The following is a 20,435-nucleotide window of genomic DNA, read 5'->3' as shown; positions in this document are numbered from 1 at the left end:
AACACGATTTCGAGTGCAAACGTCGGAACGTAATGTCCAAAAGTACCTATCCTTGTTATGCGAATTCAATAAGCTTGGTTCGCCTACATGACGTAGTACATGACGTACATGACGGTATCATTTTACGTGGCATATGTACGCTGTTTCAAGGCAAGGGGTACTAAATATAGGTAGATAACCCGGTGCAGCGTTCCATTAACTCGTCGTATAACTAACATTTATTTTCTGGGAAACAATTTCACTTTCACCTTAGACAGCATGCTATTAGAATACACGGATTAAAACAACCGTTTCTTTTCATTATTTATAAGCAGAATTTTTTTGAAGATATCCGCGACATCCCCGGCCGGCACCATTCCCATTCCCGCACTATTCCTTTTCTGGTTCTACACACATTGGCTACGTAAGAAGAGGTGTGTGATTTCCAATAAAACTAATGGAAATATGATTTCCGTAGCACTGTTCACTCTCTCCAAGCGTTATTATTTATGCCGAGTTGGTATTGATGAGCGTTAGAGTGTTTCCTAGAGAACTATTTATTGGAAGTGAAATGGGGAAGTAGTCCCAATTCTATGTACCTTTAATTAAGCGCGTATTACGCTTTTAAAGATTCCCCCCCCCCCTCTGCAGCCAAGCTAGAATGACGTAAGCCAGGCACACGAATGGGAGCGCAGCGCAGGTGATTGTCTCCGATCTCGTCTGCTTTACGTTCGCACCGCAACATACTAAGTGAAAATAGAGTTTTAGTGTACCGTGCGCTATCGCTTTTGCGTACGTAAGGGATAGCGTTGGTGGTTCTGCGCACTGCGCGAAGCTCTCTTTCTCTTATGGGCGTGCGCAGAACCACCAACGCTATCTCTTACGTACGCAAAAGCGATAGCGTACGATGTACTAAAACACTCTAATGTCTCGGTAAATACGCCAACTTTCGCTTACCGGTGTGAGTGCTGACATGACCATGTTCCGCTCCTGGCTGTACAAACACGTACGACGCTAACCAAAAACAGCAATTCACGAGACGACCTCAAACCTCACCGCGACCTGCAGGCAGACGCCATCACTCCCGCCCGGCGCTCAGGCGCCAAGGTCTCTCTTTCACTCCCTGATTGGCCTTGTCCACGTCAATGGGCGCCCACTGATTGGCCTTGTCCAAATGGCGTTTCCAGATAGGGAATTCCGGAATGCTCTCAACATCTGTCGTCTGCTCTTGCCATGCATTACATGAATTTGCACAGAAACAACTTCACCAATTCGCGTCGGATTTTCGGCGTTATTGTAGGTGATGAACGAGGAGTAAAATGGCATTGTATAGTTTCGGAATCGACCGCGACGGAGCACACGGCGCACATTGCTTAGCCCTTCTTGGAGAGTTCGACGTGTCCAAGCTGCTTGCACTATGCCACCGCACTTCTGACGTTCATAGCTGGGATCAGTGAGCTGTCGCCCTATGAAATAGCCAAGGCCGGCCCTCTTCATTTTGTTGAGCAACATATTCTTAGCTACAAAACCCCCGGATTCTTAGTGTAGGTCTCCACTGGACAAGCAAAAAATAAAAAATAAATAAAGAAAATAAAGAAAAAGCAATAAATACCTACCACGTGTTTCTACTACTGCTACGACGGCGTTCTTTTTATCCGTTACACTTTCTTTAAGCTCTGAGAATAGCACCTATTGCCAGTTTTGCGGGCGGGTTGCGCGGCCAGGCGGACGTCCTGTGGGGATGAGCATGTAACTACTGGACGACTAATTAACTAAAATTATGTCATTAACTTTTTAATTTCGCGAAAATGCGAGACAGCAGAATTGGAGACGACCATTATTTGAATCCACCTTCTTTCTCCAAAATTCTGCGTGCACGTACTCTGAAATAGTCAAACTTTGGTATGCAAATGAGGCGAAACCAGAACAATGCGCTTCTCGAGCGCAGAAACGACATTCCTTCGGCTTATCTGGCCCGGAAAGCGGTCTACCTGGCCAACAGATCAGCGTTTATCCCAATCAGGTTGATCGCTACAGAACATGTGGCCGTCTGGCGTGAACGCCTTTTCCCTCTTCTTGCGCTCGAAAAGCGCGCTGTTCTGGTTTCGCCTCATTTCCATACCAAAGTTTGGCGATTTACATCTCAAAGGACCGTTGCTCGTTTCAGAATTTTTGAGAAAGAGGGTGGATTTAAATACTGGTCGCCTCCAATTCTGCTGTCTCGCATTTTCGCGAAACCATCTAATTAAAAAGGTAATGAATTTTAGGTAATTAGTCATCCACTAGTTATGTGGTCATTCCCACAGGACGTTCACCACGTCACGTAAACCTCCCGCAAAAATGGCTCTGCAGTGCTGCTCTCATGGCTTGTTTTTTTATCAATAACGGATAACAAAAAACACCCTGTATACACCCCCTATGCAAGCGCAACGTGAGCGTGAAATCACAATCTCGCTGATATCCTGATATCAGTAGCCTCTACATATTTTCGTTCTGGCTTCCAAGTCGGCGGACGTTATAAACAAAACATACGCGCATTCTGGCATATGGAAATGTAGTTGCGATAATTTTGACTGCGCTATATCAAGCACAAAAAGGCTATTTTGCATACTTCGAACTATTTCACGCAAACAATTGTGCGTAAATGTGTAAGTAAATTCACTCCAGAATCCGCTAGGGGACCCAATGTTGCAGCAAATAATCACAGAACTGGCCAGTGCTTTGCGAGTGCAGAGCCGGTGATAAACAGTTAGGAAATTTGGATAAGCTTATGTGAGAAACGTAAGCAGTGCCTTTGTAAGGACGCGCGTAGTGTACGGGACTATAAGGGCCAGTGGAAAAGACACTAAGGGTATTAAGAGCTGTCATTGTAGAACACAAAAATCAGTACACAAATTTGTGCGCTTGGTAGATGCACTGAACAAACAATATTCGTCTTTCATCGTCACGTTTGCACTTGTCTTTTTTTTGCGCACAAAGTTTAAAACGTGGCATTATGTGACTTGACTTAGAGGAACTACACGTATTTTGGATATTTGGATGATGAATACAGCCTTCTGCTCCAGCTTTTCTCGCGAGTACACCTTTGGGAACAGAAGCGCTGGACACGGTGTCGCTAAGCGATCGTCAGAGGTACATATAGCGAATCCTCGTCCTCGCGTCGCTTTCCAGCTTCCGCTGTAAAACTTGCTCGTTTGGGAACAGCGTCGTACGTGTACCTTCGTCCCATCCTGAAGGATGTTCTGTTGCAATGGTTCGCTGTCAGTGGACGTAACACGCAAGCGCAACCGTAAACGCAGCATTGTGAATCAACCTTTACAGTAAGCTGGCAGTGATTATACAGCAGTGAGCAGAACAGCGCCCAGATAACGGTATCTGTACAACCGCGAGTCATAAAATCACAAGGGACATATTCCTTTGTGTGCCACTTCATCTCACTCTCTCTTTCTCTGTCTCTCTCTTTTTCTCGGACTATAACCCTATAACCTTCGTAATAAAAGCTCGGGACCGAGGAACAGCGCAACGTGCTTCACATCTAAGATACGTCCGAAGGGTAAAATGTCTGCTGTCATCGTCGACAACGTGATCAAGTCAACGGTTCGTAATGTACAGTTTCCGAATGTTGATGCTGCGGAGTTGTTTAAAGATGTCTTCATCAAGTTCAAGGACAAAGTAGCGCTGGTAAGAAAATACTGTTATGATACAACGTAACAGTCGTGCAAGAAGATGTATAACATGTTGGTTGACTTGAAACATGTCGAAGCAGTAAGAAACAGTCCGTCTTTGTCAGTTTCACGTAGCTTCCACAAGTTTCAACATAACATTGGTGTGAAGCTGTGTCTCTTTATCGAACCTTACTTGAGGTGCCAGAAACGTCGTAGCCGCATGCTGTACCTTTCAACCACTTAGTTAGTCCCGCAAGAGTTAGCTTGTGTTGTGCAAGAGTTACAGCCAAACCACATGCCGGAATGGACAAATTGTGTAGCTATATGTTGGTGAGAGATTAAATGGACAGAGCGTGTATGACGCTGTATGTTCCGAAATATTCGACGCAGATTTAGATATAATTCGTGGCTTTACGTCACGAGACAGCTGTGCTGATCGAAATTGGTTAAAATGATTTGAAATTGATTTTTGTTTGTTTCCCGGCACGGGGTTTCTTATCGCTTTTAAAGTACGCTGATTATGCGACACCACAGTGGTCTTTCCGTGTTGAATTTAGAGATTTAGAGATACACTCTTAAAACGGTCACTTCTATTAGAGGTAAAAAATGTATATGCGTTTTTACCTCCACAAGTAAAAGGTACACTCTTAAAACGGCACTTCTCACGTTACCTCTGAAAACGGATAACTCCAGCTGTAGAGGTTATGGGTAACGAGGTTAGACGAAACTCTCTGGTGGTCGGAGGTTACAGGCAGTGTCATATGTAAGCCGTAAACAAGCTGTTACTCGTAAATAGCTAAAAACAGGTAACGTTTATGAGGATTTATGTGCACTGTGTCAGCGGAATACTTTTAGATTTGTGCCGCGAGACAAAGTAGTCACACCTTACTTCATAAATATCTGCGCACAAACATTACCGCGTACAGTGCAGAGAAAGAGCAGATTTGAGAATTAATTTCAATGTATTTTCGGCGTGCTTTCGATCTTGACAGCCAACCACGTTCCAGTATTACGCGATGTTGTGCAATGCCGTGTCAATTCTCGGTTAGCGTGTTAGAGGTTATCCTATACCTTCTACTTTTAGAGGTAAAAACGGATAGACATTTTTACTTCTATTCAAAGTGACCATTTTAAGAGTGTATAGAGTAGCCTCACCTTAACGTATCTTGCATCAACGTGAATAGCTGATAGTGGTCGCATTTATCATCTCCTAATAATGTTGTTGTTGTTGATTGTGGTCATGTACAGCGATCAATGGTCGAAGGTACTTTATTTAAATCACCGATATACCATATCCAGGTGCACTGCACTACCGGTGTGAGTTTGACATTCGGTGAGCTGCACGAAACGGCGCTTCGTATCGCTGCAGGCTTGCAGAAACTGGGCTTAAAGCCTGGGCAGAAAGTGGGCATTCACAGTGGTAATAACCTGGATTGTTTCTTGGCTGTCTACGGCGCCATTTTCGCCGGGGGTCTCCTCGTGTTTGCACCTGCACACCTTACGCATCGTGAGTATAGCTTTACACCTTGGCGCTTGATTTCCAATTGCGAGGACTAACTCTGAGCTCACGTTCTCGACCGCGATAAGGACGTCAGTACTGTAGGACTGGGAATATTCAGATTTTTTTTTCTACCAAAGCGAATAATTTTATGTTCGATTCGATTTTGGATCGAACATGTAATTTTATTAAGATAATGCAGGCCAGCTGGCCGACGAGCGCCGTCATGGACAAAAGCCTGAGGGAAAACAATGTGCGTTTGCTGCGTTGCCAAGACTCAGGCTTTTTGTCCAGGATGAATGAGATTCGATATTGGAATTTTGAATCGAAGCGACGTCTCGTCCACATCGAATTTTTTCTAATAGTACCGAAGCTGCTCTCGTAAGCTCAAAAGCGCCAAAAAAGAGGGTATAAAACAAAGCGAGTACAGTTTCATGGGAAGGTCAGTACGCGAATATCACGATATATGTGCTGTGTATCTGTAAATATTCTGTACATGTGTTCGCTCGATTACATAACTATTTGCTTCGTATATTTTTCGTTGCGGGTCCGTGACTATCCCATTCGAGTATAAACTATTCCTTTCGGGTATTCTATTCGGTTTTAAAATTATGCGCGCAGGCCTACGATTCCAAGTAAAGGGGCAACTGTTAACACAGCCATTAAGACAGACACAGAGAGAAAAGAAAAAACAAAACATCTCTCTGTATGAAAGGAGATGATAATAAGAAACAGACGACCATGCAAATTGTAACAGTTGTCGAACTGGAACACAGGCCGATCCCCCCAACTTAGCAAGTGCTGTAAAGAAGAAAAAGGAGAAAGCTTTTCTACTCAAAACAGGAGACTTTACCTCGATAACAAATTCGATCGAGAATGCGACCACAAAAAGGATAAAGCTTACACACAGCACAAGCGGAAAACCAACTGGGACAAAAAAACACGAGTTAAAACTGAAACTGACGGCATCCGTCGCTCATTATTGCGAGAACCGTCGTCTTTTCTGCCACTAACCCGTATATAAGTCCAGGATCCACATTTTCTCACATTTTTTTTTTAAATGTACCCATATCCTTGCTTATACGACATGTATTCTATATGTTTAGAATGAAGCCTATAGGGACCAGGAGCCGACATTATGGACAGAATCCGTTCTTCAGTTGAACACAGTCCTTATCACGGGCATTGTATTTGAACTGATGGAAAAAGGGGTCATTTTCCAACACTGTAAATGGACAGTGCCCAGTAGAAGAGCTGTCTCTGTTCGAAACACCGGCTCCTAACAAGGGGCTTGAATAATCGAGTTATCATGAGATTATTGTCTTCACGAATCGACTGGCTGTAATCTTTCCTCTTTTCTAATAAATATTCTCTCCCCACCCACCCCGTATCCCTGGATTTATTTATTTATTTTTTGCTATCATCTGATATATTTTATGAGGTTATGAACCGCGTAACTACGTGGGGCATATATGTTTACAACAAACATAATGTACTTTTCAGATGAGCTACGGTACTTGTTTGGGGATTCCCAACCAGATTTTGTCTTCTGCGACGAAAAGAATGCTTCAAAAGGTCTGGAGATTTGCAGCACCCTAGAATGTGTTAAGGTAACCTCGTCTTACTCTAACAATTCTCGAGGAGACGTTGAAAACAATTAACGCTTCATTTGAAAACGATCTCTGAATCTCGATTCTATCTCAAAAACCATGTTCTCTCCTGTATCCCTCTTTTCCCACAAAGGGAATGTTACCTTACTTACATCTACATCAGATTGCTTGCATTGTACTTTGCGTTGACCGGATACTAATGTTCTCGCATATTTTCCCAACAGAAACTGATTGCGCTTGGCCAGTACGATGGCTTTATATCCATAAATGAACTCAAGTCTACGTCGCTTGAAGAGCTCCAGCTAGTAGCGAAAAAAAGGACCGACGATACACTGATGATCATCTATTCTAGCGGAACCACAGGAATGCCTAAAGGGATTCTCCTCACACATGGGAACTTCATAGCCCAAATGATCTTGTCGGGGTGAGTCATGTGATGTTGCAAACGGGAAACCAGCACTATTACGCCCCGTTTTTCCTAATCTAGAGGCGACCGCCCTCGTTGTCCGCGTAGCGGTACTGGTCATGTTACCTGCCGTTAATTATTTGTCTTCACAATCTGTCGAATTCCAAGTGGCCGAATGCATTGAAGGCCGGGAGACAGCCTTAACACTTTGACCATCAACCTGTGCTGTCCCAGCCATAGACTCACTAGGTGGGTTTTTAAGGACTCTATTATGGAGGAAACGCGTGACGCACCCAAGCACACGGAGGAAAGAAAAGGAGGCGCCCCAACGGTTCTTCGACAGAAGAGGGAACCGTGGAGTAAGTGACGTAAGGATAGGAGGATGAGCTGTAGCTTCTTTGGAGCAACGCGGGGGATCACGTTACCTGAATAGCCCAATGAGGTCGCTTTGCACACGCCACTTTGGGGGCTACTTCGGCGCGCTGCCATCACACCTCTCGAAGTATTCCGAAACTATGCGTTGGGGTCCCCATAGAGATGATGTAACCGAAACCGGAAAGCTCGTCTTCACTTCTCGATGCCCAAAAGGGCTCGTCCTCTCTTTCTTTCTCCATGACGAAGTCAAAAGCTTGAGGTGCCTACTTTCACTACAAATGTATCATTTTCCTGTGCACTGCAACGGGCGCTAAAATTTAACGTTGGGCGTAAAACATCACATAAATGCGATAATAGACCAAAAAGACCAGAAAGGCAGTGGCGTTTCCCTTCTAAGGGCCAGCTCTCACTTGGCGACGCCCGACGCGACGTCGTGAGCGGGCGGCGGAAACAGACGCGCATTTCCAGAGTCGGGAGAGGAGAGACGTCGAGCCAAAAAAAAATTGCCATGCCAAACTTCTTTCACGACGTCGGCGAGAGATGCCGAGAACGACAGCTGGCGACCAATAACGTGACACAGAAAGGCTACGCCTCCTGGTTTTTCGTTTGCTTTGGACGACGGAATGTCACTGTAGTGGGAATATCAAAATCGAGTGCTCTGAAGCCCAGTTCTCACATACGACAACGGCGCACGGCAACAGCAACGGTGACGTGCCGTTGCCGCCGCCGTGCGTGTCGCCGTCGCTCCACCTCGCCGTGCTGCCGTGTTCACGTGATATCGAACATCACGAGCCGCGGCGAGCAAAGATGGATTTCCACGTGTTCTCCTTGCACGTGTTCTCTGTGTATCTTTAAAATCAGGATGCGACAAATCATACAAATAAGGAAACCTTCTCACAAGTTCAAATAATTTCTCGGCATCAAGCTGAAAAGCCGCCATCTTCATTGGTGCGGGCCGTTCATTGGTTGGATGTGATGTGGGCGGGACCACGGCACGGCAGAAGTTGAGCATGGCTCAACTTCCTTTTGCCGTGAGACGGCGGCCAGAACGGCGCCATTACGGCCTCGGAATGACACAATTTGCCGTGCCGTTCGCCGTTGCCGTGCGCCGTTGTCGTATGTGAGAACTAGGCTTCAGAGCGGGGCGGCGGAAATGCGCCTCTCAGGAAAAAGGAAGGAGTGGGGGACAGGGTGGTTAGTATGCCTTCTGGGCCGACTTCAGAGGAACTGCGCCGACATTCGGCTGGAAAGCCTACCTGAAAACCCCTTCGTTGCCGTGTGTCAGCGGCCAGAAACGCCGTTCGAATGGGTGTTCTTCTCTGGAAAGGCCTTTAGAGTGCCCCTGGATATAGGTCTGTTGCAGCGGAGTTTTCCAAGTCGAACGCAGCTCCACTTCGGACCCAAGCAGCCACGGATCCAACAGCAGGTAGTTTCATCAGCGGGTTTTGCATGGTGTTTCAAGTAATGGCGCCAAGGAAAGCCCAAAAGCTGTGGGAAATCTACAGGAAAAGCGGTGCATCTAAGTCCGAATAACTGGAGACCATATGTGTTTGAAAGTGCCGCCGTCGTCTAGGGAACTACCGCGCGTAGCATATTCGCGTTTTTCGCCAAATCGACGCCGGGCAGCGGTGAAACTCTGGACTAGCCGATCCAGGTTCTAACGGCCGACCCCGCGTTCATCTGCGGAGAAGTTGCTGCTTTTCGCACGGGGTCGCAAGAGCCGTACCTGTATTTTGCTGTTGAAATCATGGATGAAGGAAAGAGTGCACACACCGTCCAGAAAACTAAACCAAACGACTTTTGTTCTGTGCCACAATGTGACTCTGCGCACCGAAGGGACAGCAGGTCTTTCCGCGTTTTCTTCCTTTCCACACATGGAATACCCTTAACTTTGACGCAGCCTCGGAAGAGATGGACTGAGCGGCTCGAGATAGCAGACCTGTTATATCAGCAATGCTTGTGTGTGTGTGTGTGGCAGAGCTCTTGGAGCGGTGCAGCCTACATGTCTGATGAACGTTCTTTCTTTTTTTTCTGAAGCACACTTCTGTGCAGTTCACGCGAGGAAGAGAAGCAAAACAGAACACGTTTGTTTGAAGCTTGAGTCGCCATAATGTGTACGAAAGCGCAAGGGATAGCGTGAAAACGTATATCAAGTCAGTTTTGTAACTGTGCATTTGAATCAGCGCGTCAAATCACTTGGGAAAGGATGCGAAAGAATGCGACGTTTCGTTAGGTTTCTCCAAAACATGCGTACCAGTGACACACGGGTGTTGCAACATCACCCTGTAAATTCTAAATTACATTCGTACACGCGCTACACACTTAAAAGATTTTATTTGTAAGAGGGCATCAGCACAGCTGTCGTGTGCTTGCATGTCTTGGACATTCCTGCAGAGCAGGACACTCGCTGCTTACTATTACGGCCTCGCTAAACGTGAAATTCGCCTTCACGAAGTGTGGCTGATCAAACACGTCGGAACCTCGCAAATAATACGCGGCAACTATAGGCTTCTCTTTGGACAGCTCGGTTACGCCTGCTAGAAGTGTATGAACAGCGTTTAATACTCGTTCGCCTTCAACACATTGAGAATCAACAGTGCAGTTCAGAAATCTCGAAATCGACACTAAGTAACAACCTGGATACGTCCGCCATGTTGGAGTTTAGATGCGCCGTCTACAGGTCATGCAAAACGCGAATTTTGGGGCGCAGACGTTGCTGCTCACTCACGTCACCTGACCCACAGAAACAGGTGTTAGCATGGGCGTACCCAGAGGGGGGCAAGGGGGGCCGTGCCCCCCCCCTGGAGCCCCAAGGTCGCTTGTGAAAATAGTGCACTCTTTAGTCATAGGTCGTAATTGTTATACTCAGATGTCATAATAGGAACCTCTGAACACCCACACAGTTCGCAAGGTCCGCCTCCAGAAAAAGAGGTGGTAGGGGAGGGGGGTTGCACCTTGCCCCCCCCCCCCCCCGGATGCTGCCCCCCTTGGAAAAAATCCTGGGAACGCCCACAGGTGTTAGGTCGCACACGATTGTGCGGAGTGACTTGTTCGCGTTGTTTCTCATCGCGTTTACTGTAAAATCGCTAGGGCACCAGTGCACTATGTGGGACATGTGGCCAAAATAATATATCCGGCAATGCTTGTTTTGCATATGGTCGCGACGGGGTTATCGTGCATCTCTCTTTTAATTTGGCACTTGTCTTGTAGCTTTGCAGGGTTCAACATGGTCACTCCGAGTGACGTCATGTTATCAACTAATCCTTGCACGCACCTTTCGGGCATTTGGATCGGCGGTGCATCCCTCGCAGCGGGGACAACAGTGGTGTTGGCGCCGAGCTCCGAACCAGATGTCATTCTTCCAGCCATTGAAAAATACAAGGTAAAGCGGCGATGTAATCTTCCTCTAGACTAATTGCGCATGCTTTTTTTAAACTTGTAAATGGCGATTTTGACACACACAGCTTGACTTTAGACGTCGCACTGCTGTCATGTGCTAACGTACTGACTCTTCAGAGTCTTGAACACATGTGAGTTTTGACAAAGCCCTAATTTGCGCACGTAAGACGCGTAAATAGTCTTAGGCTCGTTTTCACCAACGCCAATTAACATTCGAACCGAGATCAACAGTCCCTTAACTTGAATTTGATGCTCAACTCTGCTTTACTAAAGCGAGTTATTGTCACCGAAACATTCATCACGTCACCAACTAACGATTCAAAGTTAACCAGCGTTGGTGAAACCGGGCCTTAAAGAGCTAGAGCGCAAATGTTTCAAAAGTGCGATCACGCTTACGCCACTGGGCATTTTGCCCGCAAGGTACGCGTGCCCCTGTATTTCCGTCTCCTCCGCAGGCCCCCGCCACACCCACATATTGCGTCAGCCGCCGTAATGACCATGTTAGCTAGAATCCAGAATACAGCCTATCTGGGTTTGGCCACTTGGTTGCTATAGGTTTATTACTCACCGAGTTATCGCGTCACGAAATTCGGCGTAATTCCGTTGCATGGTAAATTTTAACATGGCGACCAAATCGAACTTACACACGTTTTGACGTCAAAAATGGAGATGTAGGACGCACCAATGCGACCAGCTGCTCCATGACGCTTGATGTGTGTTAGCAGTAAACACTTAGCACTCAGCGGCGACCACTGAGCTCGTCTTAAAATATGGCTTCAGCCTGTATGTCGTTGGAGGGAGACTTGGGAAGGAAATCGGTTGCAGGCTTGCGTTACTATTACGATTATTGACATGAATTCGAACGCAATTACGGAATATCTCGGCTGAAAACGGCGCAGATGTCACAAAAATTATATTTAAAATGTGAGGAGCGGTCGCTCTGAGCCACCGCTGGAAGAATGCCTTGCAAGCAACACCCGGCCGCCGTCCTCGGAAGGTGAAACCACGGAGGAGACCTAAGATGACCGAACTTCAACAAAGTGTGATGCCCCTAATTGCTCCAACCTTTCGCCGCCGCGGGGCGGCGCTCAAAGGGGGGGGGGGGGGAGATATGTTCAATAACAAAAAAGAAAGAAAAGGTCAGCCAGACGGAGGTCGGCTTGTTATTCCAAAAAAAAAGGATAAAAGGTGAAGAAGAAAAAGGTAAAGAAAAAGAAGAAAGGAAGAAGAAAAGGAAAGGAAAAGGAGAAAAGAAAAGTAAAAGTAAAATAAAAAAAGAAAAGGAAAAGGAAGAACACAAAACTAAAACTGAAAAGTCACACACACGGTCACACAATCACAAGGCGTTGACAATTAAGGTTCGAAGCGTGGAGAAAGCGGAGGTGAGCAGTGGTGACTGCTCACTGGGTCGACTGATGAACAGGACCCAGTAAGGTAGCCAGGGTCATAGTGCCGTAGCCAAGTTGGGATAGACGACGACAGAGGGCGTCACGGTGCAGAAGGTATTGCCGGCAGTGTAGGATGCAGTGGGGAATATCACCCACCACGCCACAGCTAGTGCAGAGGGGTTTGCTAGATTGACCCATTTTGAACAGCTCCAGCGGTGTGCGGGCGGCGCTTGGGTTACCTTGGAGGCAGAGCCGTATATTAAAAGTGAGTCTGGCCATTAATGGGTCATGCCTATACCTGTAGCTCCACCCACTTTTTCAGCTTTCTGACCAATGGAGTCTTGAAATATGGGGCGCTATCAATCAACCTATCCTCACTATTTGTCCCCCTAACCAACATGGGCAGCGCCATTTTGGGTGGCAAGTGGATTGGATGGGGTTGAAATGGATACTTCTCGCAATCTGCAGAACTAGTGGATTTTTGGTGCAAATTTGATGAGCGCACCTAGGGAGCGTAAGGCACGTCGGGAGTTGTCGTCTGCTTCCGTCGTTGCACCGCTGCCGGCAGAACCACCTGCTGGGACACATTCTGTCATCGGAATAATAATAATAATTGGGTGTTTACGTCGCGAGACAACTGAGATCATGAGCGACGCCACAGCGGTCGGCCTGTGGATTGTTTTTGCCCACCTGAGGGTTCTTTAACGTGCGATGAAAGCTCATCACACGGCACCCCGTATTTAACGTCCCTCGCGGAAGACGGCGTGTCTAAGCAACTTGTACCCTGCCACCAAGTTGCTGGCGTCCTCGGCCGGTTTCGAACCCGCGATCTCGGGATCAGAAGGCGAACACGCTACCGACTGAGCCACCGAGGCCGGTTCTCTGTCATCGGAATGATTTTTAAACAAATCTACATGAATAGTTGAAATATAAAAGGCAAGAATGTTTATATCCATGAAATCCAGCAATTAAATATAATATTGTACAGTACAGTGCCGTTTTTGTTATGATTTCGCTGTGATCGCCGCGATCGCTGTGTTCACTAGACCTAACATCGGCGACAAAACGTATTATTTTCGATTAGATATCGATGGATGAGCGTAAGTTACTGATTTCTGAGAAACGTATATGAGAATGTGCATTTGCAGCGTAAAATCAGAGTAGTCTGTGAAAAAGTTTTGTCACGAAATCCCCGCTTCACTGTGTTTGTTTTCGACGCCATTTTTGGTGGCAGTATGGTGTCATAGCGACCGCCTTGGTAAAAAGCAAACCAATCAGAGGAGCGAGACTGTGATTGACAGGTCGAGCCTCTTTTTGTGACTCCTCCCAATGGCCAGACTCCCTTTTAATATACGGCTCTGCTCGGAGGCAGAGCCGTATATTAAAAGGGAGTCTGGCCATTAATGGATCATGCCTCGATGATGATGGGTCGCCTCGAGATCGAACGTCGTCGCCACCATGCGGCTGCTCCGTGAACTGCCTTTAGTGGGGATGCGCGGCTTGAGCCAGTGCTTTCGCTGTGCTCATCGCGCTCAAAAACGTGCTTGGAAGGCTCAATTTCAGGACATTTGTGCTTTTAAAATCGCTTCAAAATGAGTGAAAATGACTTGGTGGAAAACTTTTTTGAACTTTTCTAGTTCTCTGCACCAGCGTACTTAGCAGGGAAGAAAACTACAGAACGTGCATATGTTCCAGTATGCGGATTCCACTCGGCCCTTGCTATATTATATTTGTCACTGCGGTTCTGTGTGTCAAACAAAATGTACCAAGAACGAAAGTCAATGTTGTAACAGTTTTTTTTAATTGTAAGTATAAAACTATGTCACAGTTATTTATAGAATGGTTTCTCTGCTAGCTGTTCTAAGTTACTTCACAATGCTCAGTTACGATATTCTGCACGCGCTAGACACAAGTTGTATCGAATGTATTAATATATAGAATATATGAATGCATGAATATATATATTTATGACACGGGTGTTTTTAAATGTGTGGATTTCAAGCTTTCATCTCATTTCATCTAACAGTATGACAGACTAGACTTTTATCTTTCACATATGTAATCATTGGAACGCACGCATTCAAGGTAAAATGCTATCACCATCCCTGAACGTAATATGTAAAACACGCGTGTTTTTTTGGGTATGGAGCACGTGTGCAACAGCGTGTTTCAGAATATATACCTGCCGCTGGAACCAAAAACTTAGTTTATATGTAGTTATTAACTGACCGGTAGCACCCCAAAGTCAAGTCCACCACAGAAGTGTGGTCATCTCGTAACATATTTTAGCACCATTTAGTGAATGCCCGCCCAGGAGACGAATCAAACCTCGAACCTCTCCTGTACTCACTCGACGCAAAATCGCAAAAATTGTAGCGATGGGCTTCGATACTTACTGGGCTATTCTGCCCTTATGTTACATTCTTGCACATTTGTACATTTAGATTCATTGTTATTGTTGATTAGTACATTGTACATTTAGATCAGTGGAGACAGGAATTTTGAGTGAGTCTTTTTTTTTTTTAATCCTTGTTGTCTCGACGTAAGATAAAAAGGTACAGGGGAAGACAGCAATACACAAGCGACGAATAAATATTCGAGCGAGAGCTGCAAAAGACAAACAAAATCACGCTTGGAACAAAGGAGGCAGTGTTTCCCTTCAAAAGCACACAGGATATTTTCTTTTCACAACTTCGCGACTTGAGCGTTTCGCAGTGCAGCAATATTTGTCAACTTTCACACCTTATCAGCGTTCTAAGTATCGCATTTCAACACATCTGCAATATGTGAGGCACTGACAGCAGCATTTCATTCAGAAACACTGCGATATCTGCGTAGAAAAGCCAGAGCCTGCTGCGTCCGATCATGCCGTATCCCCACTAGGGCATCCGCCGCAGCGCCACCTACAGTTCGATCTCGAGGCGAATACCTGAAGCTCCACCCACTTTTTCAGCTTTCCGACCAATGAAGTCTTGAAATATGGGGCGCTATCAATAAACCTATCCTCACTATTTGTCCCCGTATCCAACATGGGCAGCGCCATTTTGGGTGGCAAGTGGATTGGATGGGATTGAAATGGATGCCTCTGGCAATCTGCAAAACTAGTGGAGTTTCGGTGCAAATTTGATGAGCGCCACCTAGAGAGCATAAGGCATGTCGGGAATTGTCGTCCGCTTCCGTCGTTGTACCGCTGCCGGCAGAACCACCAGCTGGGACACATTCTGTTGCCGGTATGATTTTTAAACAAATCTACATGAATAGTTGGAATATAAAAGGCAAGAATGTTTATATCCATGAAATCCAGCAATTAAATATAAGACTGTACAGCACACGTCCGTTTTTGCATTGATTTCATTACGGTCGCCGTGTTCACTAGGCCTAACACCGGCGACGAAACGTTTTATTTTCAGTTAGATATCGGTGGATGAGCATAAGTTGAAACTGATTTCCGAGAAACGTATATGAGGATGTACATTTTCAGCGTAAAATCAGAGTAGTTTTGTCACGAAATCCCCGCTTCACAGCGTTTGTTTTCGTCGCCATTTTGGGTGGCAGAAAGGTGTCATGGCGACCCCCTTGGTAAAAAGCAAACCAATCAGAGGACCGAAACTGTGATTGACAGGTCGAGCATCTTTTTGTGACTCCTCCCAATGGCCAGACTCCGTTTTAATATACGGCTCTGCTCGGAGGCAGAGCCGTATATTAAAACGGAGTCTGACCATTGGGAGGAGTCCCGAAAAGAGGCTCGGCCTGTCAATCACAGTTGCCGTCTCTCATTGGGTTGCTTTTTACTACGGGGGCCGCCATGACACCTGACTGCCACCCAAAATGCCCAAAGGCCGTCTCCTCTCCCGACTGTTGTTTCGGTTTAGATTAACTTATATTTCCGCATAATACATCGCGTGAGAGGGAAACCATGCCAGTAGCCGGTCTCTGGGGTCCAATTTGTACTACAAGCGCACGGACATTTTTTTTAAAGATCGTTCCGAAGTCTTCAAATTAGATAGATCGCCAGAGCCACGGTGTAAGATAAAGATAAGAGGTGATGACACCCACGCCAGCGGTGTGTCCAGATAATATTCGCTTTCCAGGCCCCCTCGCCTGATCGCCATCTCTCGGCGTGCAGTAGGACTGACAGGACCGCCAAAGGTTACCTATGCCTTTGTAGCAGTGCAGCACCTTCATCCACATCGCTGGTCTGGTCATCCACATCGCTACTGGTGCGAGGCACCATCTCACGAGCACAATCATTAAACCATCAGTTGGGCTCTCGCCACTAACCGAACAGGTTGTCGTTATTTAGAGCTCCCAACATTGGTGACCCGAACAACGAACACCATGTTCGGCATAATTCCGCCAAGCACCATCCCAAATTACTGCAAGCCCACCTCCGAAGGTACGGTGCAACGTTCTACCGAGGAACCGCTAGGCGACGACGTCAATTCACCGCGGCTCCACTCATCGCAACGCACGGCCGCGCAACACCATGGTTCTACACAGCTCGCTCATCTACTCAGCTCGCATCGTCCCTGTACTGCGTGTCGCCCGTCTTCCTCCTCTTCCTGTATCGACGCGGAATCTCAACCGCCAGCTCTACACCGCTCCGCGTCTGAGGGGGGGAGTGATGTGGCGGCCCGTGTGTGATGACGAAGACGTGCCTCTGCTGCCACGCGCTACGGCGCTGGCACGGCAGTTCTACCGGCACCGTCCTAGCGTGAGGCCACGGCCATCTGCCCGCTGGGACATCCCATCATCGCCGGTCAGGACTCATGTAGAGGGATACCACCTCCTCTACATCTTTCTTGGCGTTGCAAGCGAATGGCTTCTGCTCTTGGCCTCGGCAGCTATGCGCACCGTGCAGCTATGCAGCTGTGCGCATGTGCGGCAGCTTGCGCGCAGCTTGGCGCGGCAGGTATGCGCGCTTTCCAGGGGGCCTAGAAAGCGAACATTATCTGGACGCCGCCTTCGCATGGCGAGACAAGAGAGTGTCATCACCTCTTATCTTTATCTTACACCGTGGCCAGGGCACACAGCGCGGATTGTCGGTGCTGTTCGAACCATCTCACCGGCACTTTCTCAACGCGGTCGATAATCTAGTTTATCGAGGGTGTTCTTCAATGCTTGCACACTGCAGTCGTAGCGTCGACAAGTGTACGGCACGTTCTCCGTGTCTTCCAGGGTTGCGCATGTTTAATCCGTATGACAGCTCATCTCGTACATAGTTGTACATTTGTTCACGCATTGCATATTCACGCGATTTCATAATTGTTTGGTGCAGTAAAAGTTTTTGAGTAAAAAAACATGCTAGCTACTCTCTCACTTACATACTCAACCACAGAAGGAAACAACGGGACACGAAGTCACCCTCTCAGCTACCACTACGTTAGATGCTGCCTTGTTCCTATTGTGTGCAGGCCACTACCATGCTCCTGTTTCCAACGTACGCCCTCAAGTTGCTTCAGAGCCCACTTCTTGGAAAAGTGGACACGAGTAGTCTCAAAACCATTGTCGTTGGTGGGAGCACTGCACCAGCTGTAGTTGCGCAAGGTGTCATCGAGAAGCTCAAGTTGGTATCTTATATGCACAGTACGTATTCGTTGAAGAGCGCGATCAGACTCTTACACACACAGGTACTGAAGTGTGCGGCCCATCTCTTTCGTGTGCCCCAGAGCCGTTTATTAGGAGTTTCGCGATTGAGAGGAGCCTCTCTCAAAGCGCGTCATTTGACGTCGCACGACAGGCGACGCCATTTTGCAACAGAGCTATCACCTTGAAATCACCTATTCTGCCATTTTGGAGCAGAGCCACAGCCTTCAAATCCCCCAGTGCCGCCGCGGCTCGCCTTTCATCCCGGTCAAGTGGGCGGAGCGATGACGGCTCTGACGTCACGGCGGCTTCCCATCTCCAGGCGGCAAAAGATCACAGAATGGCCAAACTCTCCTCATAAACGGCTCTGGTGTGCCCCAGCACGGGGTTTTTAACAAATTACAGATGGGGATTAATTGCCCAGCCTTAGAAGCTTGCGTTCTGTTTCTTTCCTAATTTATATGTTTTTTGTCAGTGTACGGGTTAACGGAAACAACAGGGCCTGTAACCATGTCTCCCCGTGGTCAACTTGATTACATAAGTACTGGAGTGCCGGTAGCCATGAGCGACATGAAGGTATGAGGATCTTCCATGTTGTACAATGCGACAAACGACCCAACCACGTATAGCGGTCTAAGTCATGACATGGCCTATATTGATGATTTATGACAGCGTTTTGGAGTAATAATTCTTCAACAGAAACGCTGATTGCTAATCATTTGTGCTTGATGTGATTCAGTGTGAGGCGAAATATATTGATTATTTATCTAGTTCAATTCGCTATTTATCGTGCTTCCAAGAAGTGTGTAAGCATCGTGGATTTAATGAGCACTAAGCAAAAATCTAGAGCACTAGAGCAATCATGCGGGTTTTCCTTTTTTATTATACGTATATGTATATTTATATATATATGTGTGTGTGTATTAAAGCGACTGCTACTACGATGCTTCAAACAAATAAAAGAAAGAAAGCAATATGATTGCTAATGGCTGTTCCATAGTCGCCGATCGCTTATCTTCTTGCTCTGCGGTAGGTGGTGGATGTCCACACTGGTGAAAAGCTGGGTCCTCTCAAAGAAGGCGAAGTATGCATTCGGAGTCCACTCTGTTCTCCTGGGTACCTAAACAGGCCGGAAGCTACCGCAGCTCTTTACGACGCTGAAGGGTTCTTGAGAAGCGGTAAGTCCTGAAAGCTGTGACGACTTCGTGAAAGCTTATAGTACATTCAAGGCTCTTCAACAGTCGCGGTGAGAGAACCAGAGAGAAGAGGGATATTCCGGGAACCGGCGCGCTACATATGGTCGATCGGTCGGTCAGTGCGTGGTTGGAGCCGGGCCAGAGAGCGCTTTCGGGAACCGGGGAAAGAAACCACTACGATACATGTGACGCGCCATCTTTCGTCAAAAATAGAAGAGACAGAGGGATAATTCTGTGATACTTTACATTGCGTAGGGAGACTGACTATTTTCTATCTTCTATTTTTGACGAAAGGTGGCGTCACATGTATTGCGTTCTCATCTCCCTGTCCCCACTCCTTCCTGCTGTCCTCTCTTCATCTATCCACGTCCGTATACTGCTCATAGCCATGGTTGCTCCGCGGCGCTAACGTGGACTCAAAACAGAAACAACAAACAATAAATGAAGGAAGGATAAGTGAGAACAACACGGGATGCTTCCCCGCGGTGGTCGCAGGACCCTACCCGACTTCAGAGAGATTAACATGAGAGGATGAATTAAAGGGGAGCGCGAAAAAGATGGCAGGTCGAAGTTTTGTTTAGAGCTCTTCGAGGAGGCCGGTAGCTTGAACGAATGTAAAGAGGGAACGAAGAACCCGACACTGATAGCGCAGAGGTGCTCCATGGGCCAAGGACTTTGGACAAGCTGAATTGGTCTGTGGTCCAGGAGTTCAAGTTGCCGCCGAAGCACCCGTGTCTCGCACGTGTACCGGTAGCAGTCCTCGATGATATAGGGAATGGTAGCTGGGGTATGGCAAGTTGAGCAGAGCATCATGTTACCGTAACCCAGCTTAGCCCGGGACACAGGGATGAAGGCGACGTTGAGTCGTAAACGATGCACAAGTGACGTAAAGTTGCGAGGAAAGTCACCTGGCATCTTGAATGATAATAGCGTTGTATCCGTTACCGAAATAGGGTATCGCGATACCGATACTCGTTACTTGAGTAAAAAGTATTGAAATACCAATATCGGACTTGGTCGAAATTTTTGAACTACGAAGGGTGTTCAAGTCAAACCGGTACTTTTCATTTTTCGCAAAAGTAAAATGATACTCACAGGCGAGAAATTACTTTTATTTTTCAACGTAATCTCCAGCTGCACTAATCCCCTTGTCCCAGCGTTTCACGAGGGCTTGGATGCCAGCAGCATATAAATCCTTACCGGCTCGTAGCAGCCATCATCGGACCGCATTCTTGACCTCATCGTCGCAGCTGAAGTGGCGGCCCCCAAGAAACGCCTTCAGTGGCCCGAAGAGATGGAAATCGCTGGGGGAGAGGTCTGGACTGTAAGGGGG

The 20,435-nt window shown here is 47.0% G+C and overlaps 1 protein-coding gene across 1 annotated transcript in view; it reads left to right on the top strand.

The window, feature by feature from the left end:
* Window positions 1–3,465: 3,465 nt before the first annotated feature.
* Window positions 3,466–20,435, top strand: part of LOC135378372 (uncharacterized) — a 33,592-nt gene continuing 16,622 nt past the window's right edge. The window contains exons 1-8 of the mRNA XM_064611405.1: window positions 3,466–3,660; window positions 4,944–5,151; window positions 6,646–6,752; window positions 6,977–7,176; window positions 10,744–10,915; window positions 17,735–17,906; window positions 18,382–18,482; window positions 18,940–19,084. Of these exons, the coding sequence (XP_064467475.1) occupies window positions 3,538–3,660; window positions 4,944–5,151; window positions 6,646–6,752; window positions 6,977–7,176; window positions 10,744–10,915; window positions 17,735–17,906; window positions 18,382–18,482; window positions 18,940–19,084 (1,228 nt within the window). The 5' untranslated portion in view covers window positions 3,466–3,537. The remainder of the gene's footprint in view (window positions 3,661–4,943; window positions 5,152–6,645; window positions 6,753–6,976; window positions 7,177–10,743; window positions 10,916–17,734; window positions 17,907–18,381; window positions 18,483–18,939; window positions 19,085–20,435) is intronic.

This window comes from Ornithodoros turicata, chromosome 1 (assembly GCF_037126465.1).
Source record: "Ornithodoros turicata isolate Travis chromosome 1, ASM3712646v1, whole genome shotgun sequence".
NCBI classification, from domain to species: Eukaryota; Metazoa; Arthropoda; class Arachnida; order Ixodida; family Argasidae; genus Ornithodoros; species Ornithodoros turicata.
Note: the sequence above shows the minus strand (reverse complement) of the source record. Positions and strands in the feature narration are given on the sequence as shown.